At 36.1% G+C, this 11,751-nt stretch overlaps 2 protein-coding genes across 2 annotated transcripts; both read left to right on the top strand.

Annotated features, from left to right (window-relative positions):
* Positions 1–3,590: 3,590 nt before the first annotated feature.
* Positions 3,591–5,682, top strand: LOC117577857 (venom carboxylesterase-6). Its single transcript, XM_034262805.2, has 4 exons — positions 3,591–4,531; positions 4,596–4,946; positions 5,018–5,316; positions 5,372–5,682. Exons 1-4 carry the CDS (start codon positions 3,629–3,631, stop codon positions 5,610–5,612), a joined length of 1,794 nt encoding a protein of 597 aa, XP_034118696.1. The 5' UTR covers positions 3,591–3,628; the 3' UTR covers positions 5,613–5,682.
* Positions 5,683–7,215: 1,533 nt separating this feature from the next.
* On the top strand, positions 7,216–11,541 carry LOC117577573 (ubiquitin-conjugating enzyme E2 G2). Its single transcript, XM_034262410.2, has 4 exons — positions 7,216–7,616; positions 8,144–8,225; positions 8,364–8,623; positions 10,774–11,541. The coding sequence occupies exons 1-4, from the start codon at positions 7,574–7,576 to the stop codon at positions 10,890–10,892; spliced, it is 504 nt and encodes a 167-aa protein (XP_034118301.1). The 5' UTR covers positions 7,216–7,573; the 3' UTR covers positions 10,893–11,541.
* Positions 11,542–11,751: the final 210 nt, after the last annotated feature.

The following is an 11,751-nucleotide window of genomic DNA, read 5'->3' as shown; positions in this document are numbered from 1 at the left end:
TGTTTTTTGTCACATATTAGTTCAACTTGCCAAAGGTAAATATGCCGAGAAGGTGAGTTACATATATAAGTAAGCAAAAAAAAAGTCTAAATGAAAGTAATCACTCGCTCATTCTCTCGCAATCTGGCTTTTTCTCTCTCTGAAGTGAAGTCAACTTCAAAGGCCGCAGACGCTGCGCTTATTAGCTCGTCGGCATTTTTTGGCATGCAAAGGCATTTTTTAAGAGCGCTTCAGCCTTTGGATACTGTGTAGCCTACTAGTGCACAAAGGGCATATAAGCTACCAAATCCATTTGTACAGATTTAAATCATTTTAGTATTAAAAGATACTACTGCCAATAAAAAATACTATATAGCATACTACAGCACAAAGGGTAAATGGGTTACAAGAGCTTTCAATACAGATTTATATCATAATTTTAGTATAAAATAATACTATTTCTAAAAAATATTACAGCTAATAAAAATTATCTAAATTCTGAAGCAACTAACAGTGTTGCATTAGCGTTTGCTACAGATTTAAATCATCATTTTAGTATAAAAATATACTACTAAAATTTTGCAGCATATAAAAGTGCATGGAAACTTTAAAAGCTAAATAATTAAAAGTCTATTCTTCCACGGTTTTTACTCAGTCATATAGGTTACAAAAGCCATTTGAACAGATTTAAATCATAATAGTTTTAAAAAATACTACTATTAACAAAAAATACTTAAGTTTGGCAGCAATTAAAAGTAAATGGAAACTCTAAATGCTAATTTAGAAGTCTGTTCTTACAGGGTATTTTTTCAGTCGTGCTTACTTAAGCTGAACAAGCAACTTACAGTTTTTTTTCTGTGCAGTCTCAGTGCATAATTTTGTGTAATAATTTTTTACCTCCCGGTTGTGATAACTTTCAAGTTTGGAAGCCAAACAAAGTGAATTTGTTATTTTCATTTAATTTTTTCTCGGTTCTTCGACGCTGCTTCAATGGAATATTTGTTGCATGCAACATTCAAGCGCGCATATTTGGCGTGCTAATGAAATAAATTCATATTAAAAACGATCTGAGTTCAAATGAAATTGAAATGAGACAAATATAATTTGCGCAAACAAAAAAATTAAAACTGGACCAACAGAACCGGCCAAAAATTCAAGCTAAAAAACAAAACTCAAAACTCAAACCAAATCGAACCGAAGTGAAGGCCAAAACAAGCTGACGATGACGATGTTGATGATTATGTGTTCAAATGTTTTAACCATTCAGACAGTAAACACGTTAAGTGCACAGCATTTTGGCCAAAGCATTTGAAGTGCGTTTGCGTTTTGCGTTTGCTCGCAACCCAGAAAAAAAAAACGCCACATCAGGCTTCGGGGCATTTACCGCTAATTAAGCAAAATTCGCGATACATCGATAGGGGCGACTAATCGCCAAAATAATTCGCCAGTCATTCGGCACAGATTCAGCACAACTTGCTGTCAAGACGCACAGTGGAATCAAACAGCATGCTAACACGATAAAATTGCAGAAAAATCTAAATGAAGATGAAAACTAAATAAGAATAAATAATTAATAAAGAATAAAGAATAGATCGAAATAATCAATAAAAAGACCTTTAAGTATAACGACAATTTTAAATATTATACGCAAGTTGAAATTAATTTGTAAGCCTTATACAAATTCAAATAAACAAAATCGATAATGAATTGAATTAAATAACTAAAATAACAAGCAAGAAAGTTACAATCGAGTGTGTTCGACTGTGAAATACCCACTGAACATTTTCCATAAATAGTTATACATTCAGATACTATATTTTGAATGAAGGTATATTTTAGTATTTCTTAGTCAAAAACTTATCAGATTGTCATCCAAAGCAGACTCATAGCATATAAAAACATTATTTAAACAATGCTTTCAAAAACTTCCTTTTGAAATGTGCCAAAATGTATGCAGATCAGATCTGATAAAAAAAATATCGTCATAAAATGTTCCACAATCAGATCTGATTAAAAACCTAACCGTAATCTATTAAAAGAAGATAACCCCAAAATAGCCCTTGGTTTACATATAAAAACAAGCTGTTCCCAAAACAAAATTTTGCAAACTATAAACTCCCATATCTTAAAAGAAACAATAAAAATCGACAACTCCTTAGAAACAATCTGCCTAAGATCGTAATTTTATGAGCAGAACTTAAGAACTTAATTGTTTATACAAATAAAACCTGTTTTTTCGAATCGGCTTGATAAAATTCAAAATGTACAACGGGTTTCAATAAATTCGAACTCTCAGCTCAAAAATTACGTTAAAAATACGAGAATTTCGACCTTTCTCCAACTTGAAGTTTCAGTTCACAAATTTGCGATTACGCATATATTATTAAAATGTACAAAATGCCTTATAATTGCAGCATTTTATCATTTAAATAAATAAGAGCAAGCAATCGAAAACTTTTGCTTTTACATATGAATATTACGGAAATTAAAGTAATAAAACCGGATTGCTGCATTAATTTGCCATTATTCAATTCGAGAATCTCAGGAATGAGCTTTCAGCCCGAAAATCCAATTCTTACATTCTTATCTTCATTAAATTCCATAATCATGTTATAGCAAATTGAATTTTATCATCGCATTTTGCATAACAACAATAACGATTCACAAATCGCCGCTAAACATTTCATTTCTTCGTTCTCATCAATTATCGTTAGTTTTTAAGCCATTGTGCCAAATGCGAACGCGACAACAACAACAACAACTAAAAACATACTTAAATAGATACCGATGTTAATGGTGTAGAACCAAAAAGAAAAAAAAGATACATTATTAAAATGAAAACAAAAACGAATTTTAAATTAATGGACAAGTGATATAAATATCTTTAAGCGGCAATATGTATGTAAACAAGTTCGCTGCTGAGCACAGTGACACAAACTCTGACAAAAACGATTGAAGCAAAGGATTAAATCAGAAAAAGTATGATTTCCGAAAAATATTGAAATAATTCAATTTTGTATCTCTTAAATGTTTAAATAATATTATACCCTTCACCAGATCTTAAATATAACTTCTATGTTAGTAGAATATCGTATTAAGATCATAGCTTACCAATAACTTGAAAATATTGCCATTTTTGGAATCCATTTAATCCTCTTTTTACAATTTTCGCTTAAAAGGGTTCGGACTCCGTAAGTACATTAAAGCTTGTGCTTTTAGTAAATTCCAAGCACAGTTGGAATTGTTGAAAGCTCATTAAAGCTTCCAATTTAGCTTTCAAGTCGCGTTTTAAAAGCACATCGAAGTTTTCGGCCAAGTCGAATTTAAAAAGCGCATTTAAGCTTTACATTAAGTCGATTTCAAAAAGCGCATTAAAGCTTTCGATCAAGTTGATTTTAAAAAGCACATTGAAATCTTTCTTTCATTGGGCATTGGCAAGCCGAAATCTTTTGCTTACAATTGTCAATCATCAATCAAAACCAGTTAGCATAAATGTCGAATTAGTTGCGCAGCTCGTTCTCCGTTCTCCAAAAATATAAGAGAGTCGAAACCAGTGTGCTTGATGATAATGTTGAAGAGATGTTGTAATCTTAAAACCTGCATCGCACCGCGTTAGCCAAATCAGTATCATTTCAAGACCTGACACAATATGACAATAATCATTCCGCGCTTGCTGTTGCTCCTCGCGATCTTCGCCAGCCAAACGGAGGCACGCGCCTCACAGGGCCTCCAAGTGCAGCTGCCGCATGGCGGCTGGCTGCTTGGACGCCATCGCACCACGCACAGTGGACGCCACATGCGCGCCTTTATGGGCATTCCGTATGCGCTGCCACCGCTTGGAGAGTTGCGCTTTCGTCCACCGATTCCACAGCCTGGCTGGGAGGGCGAACGTTTGGCGCTGAAGGATGCGCCGATCTGCATGCAACGCGATCCCTTCAGACGCGACATGCTCATCGAGGGCTCCGAGGATTGCCTCTATCTCAATGTGTATACGCCGGATCCCGTCGAGATCGCCGGAGACAAACTGTTGCCCGTCATGGTTTGGTTCCATGGCGGTGGCTGGCAATGCGGCTCCGGTATTAGCAGCTTCTATGGTCCCGACTTTCTACTCGATCACAACATTGTGCTTGTCTCGGCGAACTTCCGGCTGGGTCCTTTGGGCTTCCTCAGCACCGAGACGCTCGATTGTCCCGGCAACAATGGACTCAAGGATCAGTTGCAAGTACTGCGCTGGATACGCGACAATGTGGCCGCCTTCGGAGGTGATCCGCAGCAGGTGACTGTGTTTGGTGAAAGCGCCGGCGGTGCCAGTGTCACATATCACATGTTGTCGCCCCAATCGCGTGGTCTTCTGCATCGTGGAATTGCCCAATCGGGCACGTACTACAATCCGTGGGCGCAGCCAGCGCACAAAGGCGTGGCAGCTAAACGTGCTGCGAAACTGACGCAGCTGGTGGATTGTGATGCAGCTGGCGAGGATTGGGCAGCCAAATTAAAGTGTTTGCGTAGCAAACCAGCTGAGCAAATTGTAGCCACGCTCTACGACATGTTTGTAAGTGTGTTGACGGAGCAACAGTTTAATTGATGTGTTTAAATGTGTTGTGTTTGATTTGTAGCTTTGGGACTTTGATCCCATGATCCCGTTTCCGCCTGTCATTGAGCCGCAACACGATGACGCCTTCTTGACCGAGTTGCCACGTGAGACATCAGCGCCACCGCATGGCCAACAGCTGCCACTGATGCTGGGTGTCACCTCGGAGGAGGGATTGCTCAAGACGGCAGCGTTGCTCAATTTGCCACAGTTGCTGTCGGAGTTTAAGACGCGTTTCGAGCAACTGCTGCCCGTCGTGTTGAACTATGATCATCATGCTAACGAGACTCAACAGCAGATCACTCAGCACATTGAGACATTCTATTTCAAGGCCGGACACAATTACAACAAGTCCAATCATCAGAATTTAACCGATGTAAGTGACACATCGATTGCCTTTTTGCAGAATACAGAATTCCATACATTTGTTGTTTGTTTGGTTTGCAGCTCATTTCGGATGGCTGGTTTGTGGCCGGTGTCGATGAGTATCTGCAGATGCGTCTCCAGGATAAGCAGCAATCTGTGGCACCCACTTATGTGTATCTCTTCGATCACAAAGGTGCCGCCAGTTTTTCCGAGCTCTTCAAGGGCGGCCACAATGAATTCTATGGCGCTTGTCATGCCGAGGAGCTGCAGTATCTCTTTCCCATTGGCCAAGAGCTTTTTGTTAGCGCTGTGCCAACGCGTCAGGATCTCCAGTTGCGTGAATTGATGTTGCGACTTTGGGTGAATTTTGCCAGCAGCGGGTAAGCATTGAAATTCCGCCATAGTAACTGTACAATAATGCATTTTTCACTTTAGCGATCCGAATCCTGTGATAGGCACTAGCAACTTACCCAGCTGGCTGCCTGCCTCCTCGTATCCCGTTACCTATGCCCGACTTGGCACCAAACTCGATCTCGATGCGAATAATGATGAATTGGTGCCGCCTTTATTGCGCATGGAGGCGGCGCTGCTGCAGCATCGAGTGGACTTCTGGCGGCAGCTCAAGGCCCATTTACCTGCCCATCGACGATCGTCGCATCAGCACAACGAGCTATAATTGCTGCATACAAATATTCATGTACATATAATTTTTAAATACACCTTTTTTTACAAATTACCGAGTTCGCAGACCGAGCTTTAAATAGCGGATGACTTTGTATTGGTGCCGCTTTATTTCTGCAGCTTTTATGTGCAAATTGCCTTCACATAGCTACATTTAACCGTGTTTGTTTTTAGCGCATTACACTACACTTCACTACGACGGTGTTCAAGCGCGAACCCGAACCGAATTACACTACACTTCACTACGTTTTTAAACGCGCGAGCACGAACCGAATGTAAGAACAATTTTGCTTCAGATAACAGAGCCGCAATTATTTCTGCAACAGCGTTTGCACTTTTGGCCTTAGAGTTCAATTTATGTGAACCTTAGCTTCGCATAGGTACAGCAAGCCTTTATTACAGCATCTTGACTATAATTTTTAAACGAATTACGAAACACTTCACTACGTTTTTAAATCGCGAACCCGAACCGAGAATTGGCGCCGCCATTATTTTTGCAGCAGCGTATGGACTTTCGATGCTAGAAAAAGGTCCACTTATGTGCACATCAGTTCCGCATATATACAGGAAGCTAACAGAAGTTGCTAACCGCAACTTGATTTTTCAGTACATTGAAACTTATTTTTTAACGAACTACGAAACACTTCACTACGTTTTAAAAACGCGTACCCGAACCGAATGTATGAAAAAAAAGGCAGCTGCGGATAACGGTGAATTGGCGGCGCCATTATTTTTGCAGCAGCATAAGGATTTTTTGCAGTAAAAAAAGGCCCACTTATGTGCACATCAGTTTTGCATAGATACTCTTATTTTTTAACGAATTACGAAACACTTCACTATGTTTTGAAAGCGCGAGCCCGAACCGAATATAAACAAAAACTGCAGCTGCGGATAACGGTGGATAGGTGCCACCATATTTCTGCAGCAGCGTCTGAAATTTTCGGCAAAGAAAAAATGCAATTTATGTGCAAATAAGCTTTGCATCGACACAAAGTGTTTTAATTACAGCATCTAAACATGTAAATTGATTTTTGGCACATTTTTCAGCACATTTAAACTTATTTTTTTCAAAAATTACGAATTTTCACTCCTACGTTTTAAAAGCGCGAACACAAACTGAATGTGCTGCCAGATATCGCAAAACAGTTGATCTGCAGTGTGGCTGCTCAGGCAGCATGTGCTGGATCGCGCGTGAATTACCTACGCAACGAATTCAATAAAAGCAAAATAAAAAAAATCTTTATTTTTTTTAAAAACATTGATAAAATATATTTAAATGTTCGCGAAACTTGTTGAAAGCACAGTGCTGAAAGTTGCCACATCTTGCAAAAGAGCTAACCAACTGTGTGTGACCGCAAATTGAACGGATGCAGTATATACTAAACCATAAACGGTCAGGCAGCTGGTAGTGCTGCCATATGCGGCGAATACAAAGTTCGCTCAGCTGGTTAGAAAGTGACAACAACAATGCCGCATAGCTAAATGATCTACTACATACATGCATACATATGCCACATATGTGTACATACATATATTGTAAACAGCAGGCAGACTGTCTGGCAACTCTAACAACACACACAAATCGTAGTTTCATTTTTTTTTTCAAGCTGGCATCGACATCGGCATACGCATCAACATATATTTCTGGCAAAATAAAAACACAGCGTAGTAATATCGTATATTAATAGTTGCAACGGCTTTTTCTGTATTTTCGATCCGTATATCCAAAGGCATACACATACGGCGGCTCTCGCATACGCTCCTTCGCCCCGTAGTACCAACGTGGTGTATTTTTTTTTGTGTTTGTGTGTGCGTGTGTTTTTTTTTGTGTTTTTTGACCTCCCCAGCTGCAATTGTGTTGCGTTGCGCGTCGCTTCGCAAATCCAAAATTTGACTCCCAACAACGACGAATACAAACAAAAACAACAGAATACAGCAAAGACAGCAACAATAACAATGGCTGGCTCGGCGCTGCGTCGCCTGATGGCGGAATACAAACGTAAGTGCAAAGGGTATGCGCGAGAGCGAGATACCCGCTAAAAAGTACAAAGAAGTAAACGCAACCGGTGCAGCTGCACTTGGCAGGTTATCGATAACGTACCGCTTGTGCTTAAGATCGTAATGCAAGTTATCGATATTATGCAAATTGTGTTTATCAAGGATTTTTATTTAATTATTGATTTAAAATGATTTGTTTTGAAATTTTTAAGTATGTTTTATTTGGATAATAGTTGCTCAATTATTCTGCCCAAATTTCGTGGCATTTGCTTTCATGGTCATTGCGTTATAACGCTTTAAACAGACAGTTAACCGCATTTGATATACTTTCTAAATTATTTACGTTATGCTGTCTATTTCTGTTTGTTGTACCCTTTGAACAGCGTGTGTTTTTAATAATATATATGTCTAGTACTTGGTATAATGAGGCGTGAGAATGATGAAATGCACGCCAGGTGATAAAGTCCATAGTATTTAGAATTGTAATATGTAAAAATGATTCATTTATTGATATTTATCGATTTACAGAGCTCACCATGGATCCACCCGAGGGCATTGCAGCTGGACCCATTAGTGAGGACAACTTCTTTGAATGGGAAGCGTTAATTGCGTGAGTTTTGAACCCGATCGAATGCCTAATCATCATTACACTTTAGATTACTTTGTAGTATATTTAGAGTGTGATAAGATGATAAAGCAAAAACTTGTTGAAACTTTAAACCTTTTACAAATTTCTCGATTTCCTTAGTGGACCGGAGGGAACTTGCTTTGAGGGAGGCGTGTTTCCGGCTCGTTTGGTTTTTCCACCCGATTATCCACTGAGTCCACCAAAAATGAAATTCACTTGTGATATGTTTCATCCCAACATCTTTGCCGATGGCCGCGTCTGCATATCAATATTACACGCACCAGGCGATGATCCCATGGGCTACGAACTCTCCGCCGAACGCTGGAGTCCCGTGCAGAGTGTCGAGAAGATCCTATTGAGTGTGGTCAGCATGTTGGCGGGTGAGTCTAGACTCGACTTAAGTAGAGTATATCGGCTATATACAGTACGGATTAACTAGAAATCTTTTATTTAATAATTTGTTAATCCTCAAAAATTGAAGTTCACTCCTTGTAAATTCTAGTTAATGCTTGAATCTTACTTCAAATTTAAAATCTATCTAAGGATTAGATAAACTTAAAATCTTGTACTTAAAAATTTGTCAATCGATAAGCATTCGTGTTCGAATCTTAATTTAAATCTAAAATGCTTTAACTAGAAATCTTTTATTTAAAAGTCGGAAGAAATCTGCTTTTTTACATTAATCAATTCTTAACAATTGAATGGCATTTTTTTAAATTCTAATTAATATTCAAATCTTAATTTAAATCGAAAATGTTTTAACTATAAATCAATTATTTAAAAATTAGTCAATTCTTAATATTCGAGTCTTTATTTTAATCGAAAAGGTTTGTTTCTATATAAGGATTAAATTAATCAATTCTCAAAAACTTCATTTAATTTGAATCTTTATTTGAATCTAAAATGCATTCTATATTATTTCTATGTCAACAATTTAATTTCACTTGGTTTTTTTAAAAAATGATCAAATCTTAACTAAAATCTAAAATATTCAGCCATTCTATATAAATTCTATATAGATTCGATAGATTTGAAATCTTTTATTTAAAAGATAGTCAAAATTCAAGAATTTCGTTTCACTTTTTGTTAATTCTAATTAATGTTCGAATCTTAGGTTAAATCTAAAATGTTTCAACTAGAAATCTATTGTTTAAAAATTGATCAAATCTCAACAATTTAAATATTTAACAACTGTATGATTAATGATTTGATTAATTAGAAATCTCTTATTTAAAATTTAGTCGACAATTTAATTTCAGTTGTTCTTAATTCTAATTACTGTTCGAATCTTAATTTAAATCTCAATGGAGATTCAATTAACTTGAAATCTATTATTTAAAAATTAGTCAATTCATGTTCCAATCTTTATTTAAATCTAAAATGTTTAGCAATTACAAAATAATTGCCTTCAAAAATGACTCAACGAATTCAAAGCAATTTAATTGCACTTTTCCTTAGTTGCTAATTCTATTATTAATCTATATTTAGAACGAAATTGTTCAGCGTTATATGAAGAGCATTTTGTAATGCTTTTTAATATAATATAGAATAATTAATAGACAGACATTGTTTCTTTAAACAAAACGCTGTTTTCAAAAGTATTTAGCAAAACGTTGCCAAATTTTATATTTAATTTAATTTATAGTTAAATTAAAACGAAAGAATAAGGAGAACTATTCAATAACAAGAGCATAAATTTTAAATAAGCAAAAAAATTCATATTAAACATTTATTTTTTATCTTTTTCAAGAAGACTTTTAAGTAGCTTAATTACAGCTTAATACTGATTAAAAGCTTTTATTTTAATGTTTACCGATTTTTAACACTTTTATAAAATTGAGTTTTAAAAATTATTATTTTGTTTACCGATTTTTAGCACTTAAAAATCTTTATTGCATCAACTTGTTGTCAAGAGAATTTTAAAGTAGTCGCCTTATTATTATCACAGTTTAATCAGTTTAATATAACTTAATGTGTTAAGCGATAAAAAACCCTGAAATACATTTCAAATTTGAGAAGTTTTTGTCACCATGACGAATAGAAAATAATCACTCAATTATTGTCGCTAAACAATTTAGCAAATCAGTTAAAAAAGTGTTTCGTTTTTTTTATTTTAGATTATCAAATCTAAAAATCTTAAAATGGAAGAAAATAATCATCCAATTTTGCAAATCAGCTAAATAAAATGACTTTGTTAGTTTTCTTTTTTAAATTAGCAAATCTTAAAAAAAAAAAATAATAATAGTTAATAGTTCTCAATTTTAACCAAGTTTGAATATCACGACAATTGTTTTGTAAATTAATAATCCATTGCAATTATATTGGAATGCTGTATCGATATTTGAGGCAAGCATCTGCAATTATATGTATATCAATTAAAATCGATCATAGAGTTCAGTTAAATAGAACTCAATTTCAAGTTTAAATGAGCATAGAATTATTTTCATTAGCAAAAAGTGATTTAATCTGTATATAGCCGATATATTTTGTTGATATATGTAGAACTCAACTAATATCTGAATTCTTTTAGAGCCGAACGATGAGAGCGGTGCTAATGTCGATGCAGCGATCATGTGGCGGGAGCGAAGGGAAGAGTTCAATCGGATCGCACAGCGTTTGGTGCGCAAAACTCTCGGATTGCCAACATAAACACGACTGAAGCGACCTCCAACCGATGCCCCCTCCCCCTCCACCCCTGCATTCCCTCCCGTCCCTCCCTCGTAAATACAAAATAGCAAACAACTGACAACAACAAACAAACAAACAAAAATCAGGAAAAACAAAACGATCAGCAGCAGCAGAAGAGAAGATATCAAAATCAAAATGGAAACGGAAACGGATCGGAAGTTGGAACGGAAACGGAAGCGGAAACGGACCGTGTGTGTGCGTGTGCTAGTGTGGATGCGTATGTGTGTGTGTATGTGCATTCAAAATTTAGGAGAAATTCGAAACGATCAAATTTGGATTCCCACAGCTTTCTTTTTGTTGACACATTTCTAATTGTAATTGTTCCATATCCTAGTTTATTGTTCTTTCTTTCGCTTTAATTTGTTGCTTTATTTTTTGTTTTTCATTACCGCAACAAAGATTATGAAATTTCATTTAGTTTATTTTGTTTCTGGCGTATGTGAATGTCGATCTATTATTTTTAAGCTATACAAAAAACCAACACAAATAAGATGAAAAATGCAAAAATTTATTATGAAAACAAAGTCCCCCGAGTTGCTGCTTGTGCCTAGCAAAACAAAAATAAACTATAAGTTGAAATACAGCTAAGCGCGTCATCAGTGCAATACTCAAATTTGAGAATTTTTAATTTGATCGTTTTAAACGAGGAAATTTTATTATATCAGAACGGATTTATAAGCAAAGAATTAGACACAAGCCAAAGAATTTACATCTACCAGTGCTTAGCGAAGACACAAACCAGTTCAAGCTTTACAATTTCATATTGCTGGATTTTTATATACTATATATGTATATGTTTATAATCTCAAATTCCCCTTCT

Source organism: Drosophila albomicans, chromosome X (assembly GCF_009650485.2).
Source record: "Drosophila albomicans strain 15112-1751.03 chromosome X, ASM965048v2, whole genome shotgun sequence".
Lineage (NCBI taxonomy): Eukaryota > Metazoa > Arthropoda > Insecta > Diptera > Drosophilidae > Drosophila > Drosophila albomicans.
Note: the sequence above shows the minus strand (reverse complement) of the source record. Positions and strands in the feature narration are given on the sequence as shown.